We start from the raw sequence: 18,565 nt of genomic DNA on the forward strand, positions 1-18,565 counted from the left end.
CTCAGAGGTAAAGAAGATTTGCTCTTTCAAAGGACCTGGCTTTGAGTCTTGGCACCCACACAGTAGCTCACAGTCCCCCATAACTCTAGATGCAAGAGTTGCAAGAGTTACCCTCTACATTCAAAACATCCGTTTTTTGTAAAACATCCTTTTATTGTTGTTGTTTGTTTTAGTTTGGTTTGTTTTAGTAGCCAGGCCTGTGATCCCAGATTCCAGTGTCTGAGGCAGAAGAATCACACATTTGAGGTGTGTGTGAACAATACAGCAAGACTTAAGCATTGCTTTAGACCTTTGCTTATATCCACCCACTGGTCTACAGAGTTCAGGGCTAAATTTTCATGATTTCCTTCTTTTTAATTCCTTCTTTCTCTTTTCTTTTTTTTAGATAGAAGATGGAGAAATTTTTGCAAGTATTAACCAAAAGGACGGTATGGTCAGTTTCCATGATAACCCTGAAAAATATAATAACCCAGCTATGCTTCATAACATTGATCAGGAGGTGAGCATGGTACTTGGCTTGGGCACTTGACAGGTGATTGAGCTGCTGTACTGGAAATGTTCCTGTGCTCCAGGATTGTCTGTTTAAAGTAGTTCCCAGCTGGTGAGCACAAAAGGGGCTGCTGGAAACTCTTCTAGAATGATTGGATGGCTGCACTAAATGGGAGGTTAGATTTCCCAAGTGGATTACCTAAACCTACTTTTAACTCCAAAATCAGTCAAAGGCTCTAGTAGTAGTCTCCTTGTGCTCAACTGCCAGCCTGTGGACTTGTTTCTGTGGGCATCTGGGTGGGAGACTAGAAGGCATCTCCCATGCCAGCAGCAGCAGTATCCTGGGCATCTAGAGGAGGAGTGCCATGTCGACAGTGTGGCCACAGCCATGTGTGCGCAGGCCCACCGCTCTTGAGTCTTGCTTCGGGTTCTGATAATGAATTGGTTCATCTGGCTTGTGTGGTTGCCTGTTCTTTCAATCCCGGTGCTTGGGAGGCAAATGACTTGAGTCTGAGGCCAACCTGGGTGGACTACATAGTAGTAAGACTGTCTGAAAACACCAAAATCGCCAGGTGTGGTGGTGCACGCCTTTAATCCCAGCACTCAGGAGGCAGAGGCAGGCAGATTGTGAGTTTGAGACCAGCCTGGTCTACAAAGTGAGTCCAGGACAGCCGAGGCTACACAGAGAGACCCTGTCTTGAAAAACAAAACAATAACAAAAAGTGTCACCTAAAATGCTACCTTAGTTTGGGGACTAACAAGATGGCTCAGCAGGTAAAGGCATCACACTGCCAAGCCTGAGGACTGGAGTTCAATTCCTGGGACCTACATAGTTGAAGGAGAAAATCTGACACTTAGAAGTTCACATATGCTTGTGCTTGCATGTGTGCACAAATAGACAAACACACTAAATAAATAAGTATACACATATATTGGTTTCAGTGATGAGGATGCTGCCCTGGGTTTGACTGCAAGTACTGTTTCACCTCTGGAGTAGTGTACAGTACATGCTTTGATTTACTTACTTACTTACTTACTTATTTAGGTTTTCCGAGACAAGGTCTATTTATTTATCTATTTATTTATTTATTTATTTATTTATTTATTTATTTATTTAGGTTTTTCAAGACAAGGTCTCTCTGTGTAGCCTTGGCTGTCCTAGACTCCATTTTTAGACCAGGCTGGCCTTGAACTCACAGAGATCCGACTGCCTCTGCCTCCCTGAGTGCTAGGATAACAGCCATGTGCCGCAGCCACCCCTGGGCCTTGTCTTGTTTTTGAGACAGGGTTTCTCTGTGTAGATGGCTGTCCTGGAACTTGTTCTGTAGACCAGGCTAGCTTGAACTCACAGAGATCCACCTGTCTCTGCCTCTGGAGTGCTGAGATAAAAGGCATGCACCACATGGCTTGTGTATTTACTCTTGAATCCAAATATTTTGACTTCAGAACTCCTTAGTAGAGGGGTTCCCGATCAAGGATGAGTCTCTAGCTTCCTACTAATAATCAGTCACAGGTATGACTGACCGAAGCCACTTACATGGGGATATGGTTCTTGTACAGATGCTAAAATGCATAGAGCTGGATGAGCGGCTGAAGGCCATGGACCAGGAGATCACAGTGAACCCCCAGTTTGTTCAAAAGGTAAAACACAGTTCTCATTTGAAATGGGTGGAAGAGAGTTGGGGATATTGCATCAGGCACAAGAACTTGGTTCGTTTATTAAATGTACAGTTGCTCGTTATTGTTGAAACCAGTAGCCATAAATTCTCAGAGACAGCTTGTTGAGATGTGCTCAGGAACTGTCTGAGGTGTGCTTAGGGAAGGCCCGGGTGCCTGTTGTTCTGTGGGGCCTTCCTGCAGAGCCAGGCCGGGTAGCTGGCATGCCTGCTCTCCCCAGAGTCCTCTTGACAGAGTCCATTACAAACACAGCACTTTCCCTTCCCCTCACAGAGTATGGGCTCACAAGAAGACGACTCAGGAAACAAGCCCTCCAGCTACTCTTGAAACTTAACGCTTATCCTGAGGTCACAGAACTGTCATCTTGGCCTGGCGAGTGTGAAGAGGGCAGCAGGAAGTTACCATGCGGGCTCCACACCGGTTCCACCTGGACGCTCAGAAATACAGTTTTAACATCTTCAGTCCTATTGCTTTCAAAAAAACCATTCTCTACAAAGAAGAAGAAAATCAAACTTTAGAGTCTGTTGTGGATTTATTTATCCTCAGATTATTGTTATTATTGCATTAAAAGTTACCTTTTGTTTTAATCCCTTGAATGTCAAGGTGTGTTCCCTCCTTTCTTTCCCCTCTGCAGTGGTTTCAGTGGTCCATTCATTGTGATAGAGATCAGTAGCCGGCAGAACGGTGAGAGCCACAGCAAGGCACGAGCGCTCCTGTGTCCCTGTGGCAGTGCTCTGTAAACTAGGGTGCTGAGCGTCTCCTTCAACACTTCCTATCCCTGATGTGCATAAGTTCTGCGACCTTGAGACTTCCTCCCATTTCTAATTTTTTTGTTTTGATTTTTGACACAGGATTTTTGTTTTTTGCTTAGTCCTGGCTGTTCTAGAATTCAGATTTTCTTGCCTCTGCTTCCCAAGTTCTGGGATTAAAGGTGTGCACCACCACTGCCTGGCTCTAAGTTTTCTTTTTAAATTATATTTTATCGTGTATACCTATGTACTAGAGTGTTATCCTACCTTGTGGGTCTGGAAAGTGCTCAGGTGCTCAGGCTTGGCATGTAGGCACCCCCTTTCTTTCTGAAACATCTTCAGGTACTCTGCACTGTTGCAGATTTTGTTCCTAGGCCCATTAAACTTTGGGCCGCAAGTCACTGAGTACCCTCTACAGTGGTGGGGAGCATTGGTAGAGTGTGGTCAGATCAAAGCACAGGAAATTTGGTCTTTAAGGGACAGGGTCACGGCTTAATGGATAAGAGCAAGCATAAAGACCTAAGCTTAAATTCCCAGCATCCATGTAAAAATCTGGGCACTGTTGTATGTCCCTGTAACCACAGCGAACACCAAGTGGTTCCCAGGAGCTCACTGGCCAACCAACCTAATCAAAAGTGGTGAGCTTAAGCTTCAGCCAAATACCTCAGGAGGGTAAAGTAGAGAGAGATGGAGGAGACAGATACGCAGCATCTTCCTTGGGCTTCCACACATGTCCACAGGGACACACATACACATGCAGCACACACATGTGGTCTTTAACAACGGTTTCTCAGACTGATGGGGTAGCTCAGCAGATAGCACTCTGTAGTCTGACTACCTGAGCTTAGTTCCGTGGCTTTAACCCCTCAGAAGAGTGGAAAAGGAGAACTGCCTCTCCAGAGCTGTCCTCCACACGAGTGCTGTGGTGCATGCATGCCTACATATGCCATACAATAAAAGGCTTAAAAACATATACCATATTGGTCTATACATGTTAACTCTTTGATTTATACAGAAGTAATACTTTTGTTTGTTTGTTTGGTTTGTCTTGTTTTTCTGAGACAGGATTTCTCTGTTGGAGTCTTGGCTGTCCTGGACTCACTTTGTCACAGCGATCCATCTGCCTCTGCCTCCCGAGTGCTTAGGATTAAAGGTGTGCGCCACCATGCCCACTCAGAAGTAATACTATTAAATGTTATTTTATAGCTTTGATTATAGAAATGTATTCGCTAAATAATGAGAAAGTACAATAATTTCTCTATAGGCTATGGTGCAGCTCAACGATAGAACATTCACCTAGCATGCATAAAGCCCTGGATTCCATCCCCAGCACTAAACACACACACACATTTGTTTTTTCTTTATAAATACCTATAAGGGTAGGGTGAGTGCTAGAGAGATGGCGCAGAGGTTAAGAGCACTGTCTGTTCTTACAAAGGTCCTGAGTTCAATTTCAGGAACCACATGGTGGCTCACAACCATCTATAGTGAGACCTGGTGCGCTCTTTCAGCCTGCAGGCACACATGGGGCCAGAAAGCTGTATAAATAATGAATAAATCCTTTAAAAAGGAATATCTATAAGGCCATTGAACTGACTCGGTGGGTAAAGGTACTTCTGGACTAGCATGATGGACCGAGTTCAAACCACAGGACCCACACAGACAGAGCACTGACTCCTGCAGCCGGCCTTCTGAAGAACACGTTCATCTGTCAGGTGCCTCCCCCAGGACACGTCGTCATTTGTATTTTTTTCATTAGCATGTTTTTTTGAGTCAAGGTCTCATTATGTCACCCTGGCTGTTTGGGAAATACCCTGTGAGCCATAAATCTTGCCTCTGTCTCCTATGTTCTAGGATTAAAGGCATGTGTCACCACACTTGGCTCATTAGTATTCTTTCCAGATGTCTGAAGTTGTGTGGCCAATGGCATCTTTGTTATTTATTCATTATTAGTCCTGGGCATAGAACCCAAGGTCTCCCGAAAGCTAGGCAAGGACCCTAGCACTGAACTGGACCCCAGTTTGCATTTCCATTATTTTAAAAACTTAGGGCCAATGAAAAAGCTCAGCAGGTAAAAGCATTTGCCCCCCAAGCTCCTTACCTGAGTTCAGTTCATCCCACACACGGAGAGAACGGACACCCATTAGTTGTCATGACCTGCACATGCATGCGCGCACACACACACACACACAGAGTAAATAATAAATGTGGGCTGGTTTTTTTAAGGAAGCCCTGTAACTAGTGGGCTGCCTCCGTGTCAAGATACCTGAGTTCAATCTGAGAACCCACATGGTAGGAAAGAGTGTGTTCACTGACTGCCACACTCATACAGCGGCATGTTTGCACATGCACACACCTAAGTGTAAAAATGTTTTGTTTTGTTTTTTAAATGGAACTCTCAACGTCCTGTAAAGTGGACCCACACTGACAGTTGACTCAGATTCTCTTCGGTTAGCATTGCTTGTAGCTAGCATCTTAGGTTTGTGTATACCTGGATTTTGGAAAGAGCGAGGACATATTTAAAGGGAATTTATCTTTTGTTTGTGTATCGAGCCGTATTTGGGGATGGTTTGTTTGTTTCTAAGTGATTTGTTTGTATTTACATCAGTGTTCTGCCTGTGTGAAGGTGTCAGATCCCCTGGAACTGCAATTACAAACAGTTATGAGCTGCTATGTGGGTGCTGGGAACTGAACCTAGGTCCTTTGGAAGAGCAGCCAGTGCTCGTCACCACTGAGCCACCTCTCCAGCCCCCTTCGTTGTTTCGTTTTGTGTTTGAGACGGTTTCTCTACGTAGCCCTGACTGCCCTGGAATTACTTTATAGACCAGGCTGGCCTTGAACTCACAAAAGATCTGCCAGCCTCAAATGAAGTTGAGCAAAAAACGACTCAAAGTTGTCTTATCCTGTTTAAGATTGTTAACCCCAAACTGACATGTAATCTCCTTTCTTACTGTGCTGTCTGCTTATTCCATTCTTGGAGGAGGGTTCGACAAGAATCCACTAGCTGTAATCGGATCGGTTAAAACAAACAAACAAACAAACAAGCAAACAAGGCACCCTAACATTGTAACTCTACCCTGCACTTAAAAAATTTATGTATAGGAGTGCTCTGCCTGCATGTACACCTGCACGCCAGAAGAGGGCATCAGATCCCAGTCTAGGTGGTTGTGAGCCACTATCACCATGTGTTAGCTAAGAATTGAACTCAGGACCTCTGAAAGAGAGGACTGTGTCCTAACCACCAAGCCATCTCTCCAGCCCCCTGCACTCCTTAATCTTCACCAGGCAGTAAACAAAGGTACAAGACACAAGTTCACAATGCCATTTTTTTTTCCTCCTGCTCCCTCTCCAAAACATGAAGGCTGAAATGTGGAGAAATAAGTCAGATCCCCGCGATGTGAAAAAAAAACAAATACCAATTACTTCCACTCAGACCACCTGAAGCGTCCCTACCTCCTCATAGCTACATTCTGGACCGAGGCTGGCCACTGCGCACTACTGGCAGCACTGGCTACAAGGCCAAGCCGCAGGAAGGCCAGAGCTGTAGTCTCATCTTCGTAGGAAGAGCCCATGCTATGCACAAATGGCTTTAAAGTTCAGTTTTAAGTAGCCAAACAATACAAACACAAACCCTGAGCTTTTTTGTTTCGGTTTGTTTTTTTCGAGACAGGGTTTCTCTGTGTAGCCTTGGCTGTCCTGGACTCGCTTTGTACACCTCGAAATCACAGCGAGTTCCACCTGTCTCTGCCTCCTTAGTGCTGGGGATAAAGGCACGCAGCACCACCGCCAGGCTACCCTGAACTGTTTTGAAAGCTGGTTTGCTAAAGTAGGCTGAGCTCAGACCGTGGCTGAGCCGCGCACATGCGCGGTCCGGCGTCCCTAGGAACTCTCCGCATCTTCCACTTCTCACGAAGGGGAAGAGCTGGCTCTAATCGGCAACTTAACCGGCGAGGAGTGGAGCCAGGAGAACTCACAGCGTCCAGAGGAAATTTCTCCAACTGTCTTTCCTCTTCTGTAGAGACTGGGGAATAGGCTGACTAATTCTCTCTGACTATTTCGAAATGTTAATCTTGACGTCACCCCCGTAGAATGGCCTCTCTCGGCGGCCGGAACCATCTACGCTTCTCCGCGGGGAGACAAGCGGCTCCGAGGGGCACGCGTGGCCGTGGGGGTTTGGGCCTTTGGCGCGGGGCGGGCGGTGGGAGCACAACGCGGCCCAGCGTCGCTCGGCGCATCCTGGCCGCCTGCACGTGGAGGCGGCGCCGCTCACTCGGGCTGGTCGCTGGCGCTCTCTGCCCTCCGCCTGCCTTGCGGATGGTTCGGTCCGGCTGGGTCACGCGCTGGGGCTTGGTGCGGGCCTGCGGACCGGGCGAGCGAGCGCTCGGCGAGGGGCAGAGCGGCTGTAACAGCCTCGCGGGCTCCGGCGGTCGCGAGCGGGTTCCGGTCCAGCGTCCGGGAGACGGCGAGCACTCGAGTTGGGTTGGTGTTGGGCCATGGGGCTGAATGGAAGGCGAGGGTGGTAAACACCGGGGAAAGGGAGATGACAGGTTCTACCCCACCCCTGGTCGGGGACATTGCTTTAGTTTCACTGGTGACAGCGTCTCCTGGCAGTCCACCCTCGTTTTCTAGCAGGACGGCCGTCAGAGGACATGGCAGGGCAGGGGCTTGCAGGACACCTCACTTCTCTCTGCTATAGCTGGATAACTCGACCTCTTACCCTGGAAGGAATATTTATCCCTGGCATTAGCCAGGAGGTCACAAGTAGTAGCCCTGGGCAGTAGGGGGCTAAGTACTGCGAACTGGCTTTCCAGCTTCGGGGAGGGCGGTGTGTGTGTGTGGGTGGTGCTGGTACCACTCACGTTGCAGCACCGAAAGGCTACAGCCAGTGTAGTGCTGGAGGTGCTGGGTTATAATTGTCATTAAACAGTGGCACGTGACACCACTGTTTGCTCTGCTAGTGTCAAGTGACTGAGCGCGCTATAAAGGACATCCTACTGACGTTGGCAGTCGTAGTGTGGGGAGTGGTTCTGAGTTGGAGGTAAAGTCTGTTGCTGAATTTCTTACCCACTCTGTACTAGCCTGGGTGGCAGCTGGGAGCCTTGATGTTACTGTGGGAGACAGTGACAGTTGCTGCTGCTGACTTCAGTGGAGATCCTTGTAACCCCTTGTTTGCCTACAAGGCACTCACTCTTAGTGGCCTGGTGCTGTGAGAAACTAAGTAAGAGACAGGAGATAAAACCAGGGAAGAATGGTGTGGGCATTGTTTGCCAGGCCTGTGGTGTGGGCAAGTGGCATACATGTGCAGCCTGCCTCTTAAAGAAAGTGTAATGATGAAGAGCCGGCCTTCGGTTGCTAAAAGTTACGGGGAGGGGGTAGTTAGGCACATTCACAGGAACCAGCTCAGTAAAAATGTGGGAGCCACTGGAATTGGGGAGCCACTGGAGAACTGGGCTCTTCCTGACCCAGTATTCAGGTGCCATCCACGTGCAACACAGTCTGAGGAGCCTGTTCGTCCGTCCGTGCCCAGGAGGATTCCCAGAGGGGAAGCTGATAAGGATTAAAGGCCCAGGCACCACGTCACTCGTAGGTTTCTCTGTGACTAGAGAACTCGGGGCATCTAGGGTTCCTTTACTGTCTCTGAGTGGCTGCCTGTCATGAGTGATCCAAATGGTCAAGCCTCTTGTTGGACACATCCTGTGTGCTCCTGATGCGTTGTGACCCTCTTTCCAGTTTCCCCTACAGTTGAGACTGGGAGAGAGAATCTAAGGGTGTGGTCTGTATGGTAAAGTGGCATGGCAGGCATGCTGACAAATCGATCTCCTTATAGCCAGCTTCTGGAAGCATGGGAAATTTGAACCCCAAAACTGTTCAGGGGTCTGGAGAGATGACTGGCTGGTTAAGAGCACTGGCTGCCCTTCCAGAGCGCTCTAGATTGATTCCCAGCATCCACATGGTGGCGAACGATGGCCAATAACTTCAATCCCAGGAGGTCTGTCGCCTCCTTCTGGCCTCCACGGGAACTGCATGCACATGGTACACAGGCATATGTACAGGCAAAAAAATAAAATATTCAAAAAATGTTTTTGAAGTTGGACATGGGGTGCATGCGTTTCACCTCAGCACACGGGAGGCAGGCAGATCAAGGCTAGCCTCGTCTATGTAATGAGTTCCAGGCCAGCCAAGGCTACGTAATAAGACCGGAAGGCAGGCTGGGCGTGGTGGTGCACGCCTTTAATCCCAGCACTCGGGAGGCAGAGGCGGGCGGATCGCTGTGAGTTCGAGGCCAGCCTGGTCTACAAAGTGAGTCCAGGACAGCCAAGGCTACACAGAGAAACCCTGTCTCGAAAAACCAAAAAAAAAAAAAAAGACCCGAAGGCTTCAGGTACTTAATCCCAGTCAACTTACTCCCAGCTACTATTTGATGGGAGATAGAGGTCCTAAGCCATTCAGAACCCCCCAAGTGTGTTAGTCAGCTTCCTGTCGTGAAAAAACAAACCTGAAATAATCTACTTAAAGGAAGGACTCATTTGCTTCATTGTATTTTTGTTTGTGAGCTGGTGGCATAACATGGTGAGGGGTGCCTGGTGGTGCGCATCTTCATACGTCATGACAGCTGAGAAGCGAGGACCAAGGCCAGGCTTCCAGTGCTCCCTTCAAGGGCACGAGGCAGGTGATCCGACATCTCTCCAGTCATCTTCAGAAGATACCACCACGCCTAACAGCACCACCCGCTGGGGACCGAGTCTTGAATATATGATTTCCTTATTGAGGGGACGCACAGGATCCAAAGCCTAGCCAGTGTGATGGCCCAGCTGGCAGCCTGGGTCCCATCCCTGGAGCCCGTGTAAAAAAAAAAACCCAGCAGTCCTGCATCAAGAGGAGGCAGAGACAGAAATGCTGGGGAAGCTCTTGAGTACACCCACCGTGTGGCAGGAACAAGAGGACCTTGACGCAGTGAGGGGAAAGGCAAGTCCAACATGCGGGCTGTCTCCTGACTCTCAAGAGCGTGTCCTGGGATCCGTGCACCTGCCTTTTCTTTCTCTCCCTCCACCTCTCCCACACACACATCAACAGTGTGAGTGTGTGTGTGTGTGTGTGTGTGTGTGTGTGTGTGTGTGTGTGTGTGTGTGTGTTTTGAGACAGGGTTTCTCTCTGTAGCCTTGGCTGGCTGGCTTAGATCTCACAGAGAGCCACCTGCCTCTGCCTCCACAAGTGCTAGGCTCAAAGGCGTGCACCACCATGCCCACCTTAAATCATTTTTTCCTAAAAATCCAAAGCATACCAGCTGGTCAGTCTCCAGCTCCTTTTGCCAGTGCCCTGATTTGAAGTTGGCTGTCAGCTGCTCAGATTTTTGGTTTTTGAGACAGGATTTCTCTGTGTAGCCTTGGCTGTCCTGGACTCACTTTGACCAGGCTGGCCTTGAACTCAGAGATCCATCTGCCTCTGCCTCCCGAGTGCTGGGATTAAAGGTGTGCACCACCACGCCCGGCTTTGCTCAGGTGTTTATACATTGTACGGAGACTTCAGTTCTCAGAATTAGGTCTGATTTTTCTTTTCTTTCTCTAGAAAACAGCAGGTCTTTGAATTCGAGTGCAGTCGCCGCGCCTGACTCACCCGCCAGGAATTGTACATGTTCTGGTCTAAACAGGATGGTGGAATTGTGATCCGTTAAGCGAAAGGTTGGTACTGATGCGCCATGCCTGGGTGACCCGTGGCTACGGGCTGCTTTCCCATGCATGCTTTGCCAGAAGGATGCGTATTTCTCATCCTTGTGTGTCCCTCCCACATAGAGGATGCGGCCCCTTTCCCAGGATGCATATTTTTGTCTTGGGTCCTGATGCCCTTCTTTCCCCAGCCTCTTTATCCTGTTATTGGTTGCTTCATCTCCTCCTCCGCCATGGGCTGTTCTCTGTTTATGAGACAGTGCCTCATGTATCATGTAGCCCAGGCAGGCTTGGAACATTCTGTGCAGCTAAAGCTGGCTGATTCTCCTCCCAAGGGCTGGGATTACAGACGTGGGCCACCGTCCCAGCTACCTCTGGTTAGTTTAAAGCTTGAGTCGTCACATATGACTGTGGCTATGCTGGGTGTGACGAATACAGGGTCGCCCTAACCCTCCAGCCACTGTAACCTCTTGCCAGCTAGCCAGTATCGTCAGCAGTGTCCATGGGTCAGGTATGCAGGCTACAGCTATACCTTTTCTGGTTAGCTGTAAAGAAGGGAGCATGTGCCCCGTAGCCACCCAAGCTGGCTGCAGCTGCCTGCCCCACAGCTGGGACTTCCCAGACACCAGAGCCCTTTCAGGTTTGGCCTGCCCCTTCCACTGGAGCAGCAGCACCTACTCTTGCCTTTCTCCTCTAGAAATCACGATTGCTAGTCAGGTGACCCTCACATGGCTCTGCGGGTGGTCAGTTTGGGGAGTTTTTTTGTTTTTTTTTGTTTGTTTGTTTTAGTCTTTTTTTTTTTTTTTTTAAAGATTGATTAGGTATTATGTATACAGTGCTCTGCCTGCACATACACCTGCAGGCCAGAAGAGGGCACCAGATCTCACTATAGATGGTTGTGAGCCACCATGTGGTTGCTGGGAATTGAAAGGACCTCTGGAAGAGCAGCCAGTGCTCTTAACCTCTGAGCCGTCTCTTGTTTGTTTTAGTCTTAACTCTGGCCAGCCTAGAACTTGCTCTGTAGACTGCTGGCCTCTGCCTCTGTGGCGTGTGCCATCATGCCTGGCTATTCCTCTTGAAAAATTGTGATTAAACTGGGCAGTAGTGGTGCGTGCCTTTAATCCCAGCACTGGGGAGGCAGAGGCAGGCAAAGCTGTATGAGGTTGAGGCCAGCCTGGTCTACAGAGCGAGTTCCAGGACAGCCAGGGCTACACAGAGAAACTCTGAAAAATCAATAAAAAATAAACATTGAGATAAAATACTTAAGACATAACATTTAACTCTCTAGGCATGTGGAAGTTCTGTGGTGTTGGGCACTCCCACAGCCTTCTCCATCATCCACCTCAGCTCTGTCATGACCCAACTGAAACTGTCTCCCTCAGACTCTGACCACCTCACTGGGCTAAGTCCAGCTTGCCCAGATCTCTCGAGTGGGTCGGCCAGAGCTTGTCCCATGTCTTCTTCCTGGTTTTCTTCTGTCCAGGCTACAGCGGGTTGTAGGATTGATTGCCTTTCTCTCAAGGCTGAGTGACGTTGTTTCTCTCCTTACTAAATAAAGTATTGTGCGGTGCAGCAGGATGGCTTAGATGGAGCTTCTGTCACCATCTCTGTGATCTTTGGAAGTCCCATTGTCCGTGTCTCAGGCCCTGGCTGCTCCCCTCAGTTCTACATGAAGGTGAAACCATCTCTGCAGACTCTACCCGAGCCTCTGCCCTCCACCTGCCCCTCCTTTTTTTCCTGGTCCTTTTTAAAGATTTATTTATGTATATGAATGCCCTATTTGCATATATGTTTACGTGACAGAAGAGGGCATCAGGTCCCATAGTAGATGGTTGGGGGCTACCATGTGGGTGCTGGGAATTGAACTCAGGACCTCTGGAAGAGCAGCCAGTGCTCTTAACCCCTGAGCCATCTCTCCAGCCCTGGTCCTTCCTTTATGATCCACATTCTCTCTTCCCTCCAGTAGAGTCTGCTACTCTTTTTTCTTTTTTTGAAACGTTGGTACTGTTTGGCCTCCCCACCTGTCACCACTGTCTCCCGCCAGTGCCCCGTCTCTCTTCAGTGGGCAGTGGGCCTGGCATCCACCACCTTCTGGCTTCTGCACAAGAGTCTTCAGAGATGAAGATCAGAGCTTGCTTGCCTTCACCAGAGCCCTGCAAGCCTTGCCATTTCTAAAGCAAACAGGGGCCCGGCTGTGGCCAAAGAGTTCACAAGATCAGCCTCTGCCCTCAGGTCTGCCCATCTCTGAACCCCCTCAGGCCCCGCCCACTTGCTTGGCCGGCAAACTCTGCTCCCTTCACTCCACCAGGAGCTAGGTAGGCAACCCCTCCTCTGACCCTACCTCCTCTCAGAGTTTCCTGTGTGTGCTGCAGTGCCTCATGCCAAGTCTCCCTGTGCAGAAATGAGATGTGTTTATCTCTGTAGATGAGCCCCACCTACCCATCCCAAGCATCCCAAGCATCCCAGCATCCCAGCACTCAGACCTTGCCTGGCAGGTGGGAGATGATGGATGCAGGGCCCTCCTTGGTGCCTGTCCTGTTTCTTAGTGTCGTTCCAATGGCACCTACAAATACGCGTTTGCTTCCTGGACCTGTTGCAGTCCCATCAAGTACTTTCTGTGTGGTAATTTATTCATATTTTTCTTCCTCTTGTCTAGCTTTCTGTCCCACTTGTGTATCTCCTGCCCTTTTTTTTTCTTTTTTAATAATTTATTTATTTTTATTTTATGTGCATTTGTGTTTTGCCTGCATGTATGTCTGTGGGTGTCAGATATTGGAGTTACAGACAGTTGTGAGCTGCCATGTGGGTGCTGGGAATTGAACCCCAGTCCTCTGGAAGAGCAGTCAGTGCTCTTAACCTCTGAGCCGTCTATCTCTCCAGCCCCATCTCCTGCCCTTCTTGTGGCGCCTGTTACACACTGGGTGCTCAGCAGTGCCGGCGGGTGGGGCCGTCCCTCTGCCAAGCAGAAGCCCATCAGGCCTGCCTTTGCAGCCTCAGTACGTCAGAGTCCTTGGCATGATTTCACAGCATGGGACAGGAGCGGACCCACATATAAGTGTCTCTGCCCTACAGGCCTCTGGCACTCCCAAGCACCATGAATGCCATTGTCGCTCTCTGCCACTTCTGCGAGCTCCATGGCCCCCGTACACTCTTCTGCACGGAAGTTCTGCACGCTCCACTGCCCCAGGGTGCTGGAAGTGGAGACAGTCCTGGCCAGGTTGAGCAGGCTGAGGAAGAGGAGGGCGGCATCCAGATGAGCAGCCGGGTCCGTGCCCACAGCCCAGCCGAGGGTGCCAGCACCGACTCCAGCAGCCCGGGACCCAAGAAATCGGACATGTGTGAGGCAAGTATCCTTTGGGACCATGAGATGGTTTTCTGTGAGAGGTGGGGGAGGGGGAACATGGGAGGCCCTCCACCCCCCACCCTCACCCCAGGTCCTGAGAGCAGTTTTCTCATCATCCCAGCACCAGCCCTTTTAACCTATTCAGTGCTGATATGGCCCAGGCTCTTGTCCCATTTTCTGGGTTCCCAGTGGAGCCCCTCTCTGTGGGTCCTAGTGAACCTTGCTTCAGTTCAAGAGCACATTACCTCCTTGTTGGGGTGAAGGGGCAGTGTCATGTAGGCACTGCCGGGGTTGGCCACCGGGCTCCAGGTGCGGCTGGGGTGACAGACATCAAGTGTTATTCACATGGTTCTGCTGAGACGCAGACATCACTCGAGGAAGTCCTTCGTTGTGGGAAAGTAAGGGACCAAGACTGGGTAGAGGAACAAATGTGGAAGACTGTTTAGGCCTGGGTAGGAGTGAGAGAGAAGGAACTGTCTTGTTTGTTTGTTTGTTTGTTTGTTCTTGTTTTCTGAGACAGGGTCTCTCTGTGTAACCTTGGCTGTCCTGGACTCACTTTGTAACCAGGCTGGCCTTGAACTCACAGAGATCCGCCTGCCTCTGCCTCCCGAGTGCTGGGATTAAGGAAGGAACTGTCTTAAAGGGCAGGCCCGGGATGTATAGGGTCCCGGAGGGTCTCCTGGGGAGGGTCCTGCCTCATTGCCTACCTGGTGTAGTCCCAGGTGGGGACCCCTGCAGGGTACACAGCCTCTGCGTGTGACAGCTCCAGAGGGGGGGCTTAGGGCTCACCTGCCTGCCCCACTTCCACTCCTAACAGGAAGTCAGGGTGGTGGGTTCTCGGCTTGCTACACTGGCACTCTGAAGTCTCTCACTGATGCAGTTGTAGCCTGTCTTGCCCGTGCTCAGGTTCCCTTGCAAATTTGCCTGCAGTTTATTCTGGTCCAGCAGAGAGGCCTGCTTCATGATGGGCAGCAAGACTGAGGAGAGTGTCGTGGCTGTGTCCCCTGAGTCCAGCGTCTCCTCATGGAAGCCTCAGCTATCTAGTAAAGTAGTGGGCCTTCCTCCTGAGAGTCCCTTCTCGGGCCACAGCCAGGACTGGCTGAGAGAAGCAGTGGAAAACTCATTATACCTACTAGTAAATCTCCAAGGTCCAGCTGTCATTGCGCGCTATCAATAGCCTTTTCAGCCCTGGGGCCTGGTTTCCTTCCTACTACAATCTAGATAAGTATAAATTTAAGAGGGTTTTTTTTTTTTTTTTTTTTTTTTTTTTGGTTTTTTGAGACAGGGTTTCTCTGTGTAGCCTTGACTGTCCTGGACTCGCTTTGTATACATAATAAATAAATAAATATATATATATATATATATTTTTTTTTTTTTAATTAAGAAGGATCATGTTTTCTGCGTTTGGATTTGTCACCTGCTAAGAGATTTCCTGTCTTTCTTCATGTGCAGGGCTGCCGGTCACTTGCTGTGGGGCACCCAGGCTATATCAGTCATGACAAAGAAACCTCTATTAAGTATGTCAGCCACCAGCACCCCAACCACCCGCAGCTCTTCAGCATTGTCCGCCAGGCCTGTGTCCGGAGCCTGAGCTGTGAGGTAAGGCCGGGGTCAGGCTGCCTGTGGGAACTGCACAGGAATATAAGGCTAGTGCTGTTTGTAGAAAGCAAGGGGCTCCCTTGTCACTGCAGTGTAAGGATGGCTGCAAGGGTTAGAGCTTGAAGAGGGAGTCCTTGTGGACTCTGCCTGTCTTCATAGGTGCTGACTTCTCACTTTTTTTCTAAGATATGGCAGCTCCTAGGCTGTGTAGTTCGTTGCACCAAGGATCACCCGATGTTGTAGCAACAGCCACTCTGCTTAGAACCTTCTGAAGAATGCATCAGAGAGATGGCCCAGTGGTTAATAGCACTTGCTGCCCTTGCAGAGACCAGAGTTCAATCCCAGCACACACATGTTGGTTCACAACTGTCTATAGCTCTAGTCCCAGGGGATCCAACCCTTTCTTCTGGCCTCTGTGGACACTGCATGCAAACACTCATAAGCAGAAAATAAAAATAAAGGTTCAAAAACTACAACAAAAAAGAGTAGTTTGCTCCTCAACTTCTGCTGTGGAGATTAGGTCTCCGCTCTTAGGTTTGATCTGTCACACCGGCATGTAGACCAGCTTCTGAGCTCATGGCCCCTCTCCACCTCATACGGTCGCTGGACCTCATGCTGTGTGTTCTCACTGTTGCTTTCCACCTCTTTCTATTTCCTGTTCTATGCTTAGCAGCAGCCAGATGGCACATGCACAGTAGTCAAAGTTCAGCAAAGGGGAAGACCAAAGAACTCTCCAGAAATAGGGTGTGCTGGGACTGCGGATGGCTCAGCATTTGAGACCGTGTATTGCCATTATAGACGACCTAAGTTCAGTCCTTACACCCACACTGGCTGCCTCATGGCTTCCTGTGACTCCAAATCCGGGGCATTGAGCACCTTTTGCCTCCACAAGCACCTGCATTGTATATGTAACCCCACACACACACCCACACACCACATTCTTTTTTTTTTTTTTTTACACACCACATTCTTGTGATTTAAAATAGTGTGCGGTTTTACTGCGCAGGCCCAGCGTTAGCCATTGCATCTGCTGGCTCTCCAGTCTGTCCAGAAGAGCTAGTTAGAACATTTCGTGCAGCCCAGTGATAGGACAGACATTGGCCTGCTCTGTCCCAGCCCCGAGCCCTCACCCTAGCACCACCAAAACCAGGAAAAGATGCCCCCAAGAGGCTTGAGGTACAGTTAGGACTTCCGCTAAAGTTACTGTGGCTCCCTCCAAAGGTATGCCCCGGTCGTGAAGGCCCCATCTTCTTTGGTGATGAACAACATGGCTTTGTGTTCAGCCACACCTTTTTCATCAAAGACAGCCTGGCCAGAGGCTTCCAGCGCTGGTACAGCATCATCGCCATCATGATGGACCGAATCTACCTCATCAACTCCTGGCCCTTCCTGCTGGGGAAGATCCGTGGGATCATCTGTGAGCTCCAGGGCAAGGCCCTCAAGGTGATGCTTGAAGTGAGGCGGGGCGGGAAGTGGGGGCGGGGTGGGGAGTGGGGGCGGGGTGGGGGGTGGGGGGGCGGGGCGCGCATGGGTGTTGAGTGCCCAAGCAGCAACGGTCCTCTTGGCGCTGCCTCTGCTATGGGGCCTGAGTTGTAGTGTCGCCCTCTAACCAACCTGTGCCCCCCCCTGCTCCCCCCCGCCCCCCCTCCCCCCCCTTTCCGACACTCCTCCAGCCTGTCGTGTTAACAGCTGTTCAACCTCTGGCCTCTTGGCTTGGCTTCTTTACTCCTTTTGCCCTTCAGGACCCAAGCTGTCTGCTAGTCTTGTCTAGCCCCCCTCTTCCAAGTAGGGCACCCCCTCCAGCTGTAAAAGGGCATGCTGATAGGCACGGGCATGCTTTGGTCACAGACCCCTAGATTCCGGGGCCTGTTTTTCTCGTCCATGCTCTGAGCATGCGCAGTAGATGAGGAGGCTGTTTGTTCATCATTCGTCTTGATAGGCGGGGCAGCTGTACCGTGTTAGAATGAGGCTGGAGGGTACAGGGGGGCGGGGGGAGGGGGTGACACGTGATGTGGTCTTGTGTCCATCTCCCGCCTGCGGGAATGGTGGGAAGACCCAGCGGGAGTCTGAGAATCCACGTAGGCTAAGAGACGGGAGGAGAAGAACGCACTGATCCCTCTCGGTCAGTCGGGCTGCTGGCATGGGCTGTGTGTTCCGAGCCAGGAAAGCAGAGTGGGGGGACTCTGAGGAGACGGGGTGGTAGTCACCACTGAAGAGGCCCACTTCTCCACCCTTCGCGTGCAGGTGTTTGAGGCAGAGCAGTTTGGATGTCCACAGCGTGCCCAGAGGATGAACACCGCCTTCACACCCTTCCTGCACCAGAGGAACGGCAACGCTGCTCGCTCTCTGACCTCCTTGACCAGTGACGACAACTTGTGGGCGTGTCTGCACACCTCCTTCGCCTGGTAATGAATCCTGGGTCTCGGCACCCATCAGCCATTAGAACAACCCAGGGTCACCACCTGCCTCCCGGTGGGGCTGGCTGGTGTGCACCTCTGTGTCCGCTGTGACTCAGAGGCCCCCTCTCCTGTCTGAACAAGGACCACCAAACTGCGATGGCGGCAGGTTTCCGGCACAGGCCTCTCCTGAGCCGGTAGCTGGCGCCTTGGGCTCGGGTCTGGGAGGTATTGCTGGTGGGGAGCAGTCAGCTGGTGTCTGGAGTGAAGGCCTGATGGACAGGTGTGCTGTGAGCGGGGAGCTCCTGTTCCCCAAACTGAGTAAGTAGTCTAGGGACATGGAACCTGCAGAGCCCAGAGGACCTGAGCTTAGCAGGGATGTACTTCTTCCCCCTCTAGCATTTGCTGTTACTGCTGGGCATCTAGGCTGGGTCTGTTCCTTAGCCACTGTGACTAGTGCAGCAGTCGTTGGGGATATGGCAGGAGCTCTGGTGTGGCGTTCAGAGTCCTTCAGGGAATGCTGGGGAGTGGTATCATCGCGGAGGAACCAGCCCCACTGATTTCCAAGGTGGCTGCACCAGTTAGCATGCTCACCCTGTCGCCCTCATCCTCGCCGGCATTTGTTGTCCTTGTTTTGTTTTGTTTTTG

At 50.5% G+C, this 18,565-nt stretch overlaps 2 protein-coding genes across 7 annotated transcripts in view; both read left to right on the plus strand.

Annotated features, from left to right (window-relative positions):
- Positions 1-2,753, plus strand: part of COPS3 (COP9 signalosome subunit 3) — a 36,673-nt gene extending 33,920 nt beyond the window's left edge. For all 3 annotated transcript variants that reach the window (XM_084763774.1, XM_084763773.1, XM_084763775.1), the window contains 3 exons: positions 386-499; positions 2,050-2,130; positions 2,440-2,753. In XM_084763774.1, the coding sequence (XP_084619900.1) occupies positions 386-499; positions 2,050-2,130; positions 2,440-2,493 (249 nt within the window). In that variant the 3' untranslated portion in view covers positions 2,494-2,753. The remainder of the gene's footprint in view (positions 1-385; positions 500-2,049; positions 2,131-2,439) is intronic.
- A 4,354-nt stretch (positions 2,754-7,107) lies between these two features.
- Positions 7,108-18,565, plus strand: part of FLCN (folliculin) — a 43,607-nt gene continuing 32,149 nt past the window's right edge. For 3 of the 4 annotated variants that reach the window (XR_014775797.1, XM_084763772.1, XM_084763770.1), the window contains exons 1-6: positions 7,108-7,394; positions 10,482-10,594; positions 13,652-13,922; positions 15,375-15,521; positions 16,743-16,964; positions 17,766-17,926. Coding sequence is in view for 3 of the 4 variants with exons in the window: in XM_084763772.1 (XP_084619898.1) it covers positions 13,674-13,922; positions 15,375-15,521; positions 16,743-16,964; positions 17,766-17,926 (779 nt within the window). In the remaining variant the exon portion in view is untranslated. Of the gene's footprint in view, positions 7,395-9,249; positions 9,882-10,481; positions 10,595-13,651; positions 13,923-15,374; positions 15,522-16,742; positions 16,965-17,765; positions 17,927-18,565 lie in introns of those variants that run through there. The other variant, XM_084763771.1, reaches the window with a different exon arrangement.

This window comes from Acomys minous (assembly GCF_964271855.1).
Source record: "Acomys minous genome assembly, chromosome: 16".
In the NCBI taxonomy this organism is placed as follows: Eukaryota; Metazoa; Chordata; class Mammalia; order Rodentia; family Muridae; genus Acomys; species Acomys minous.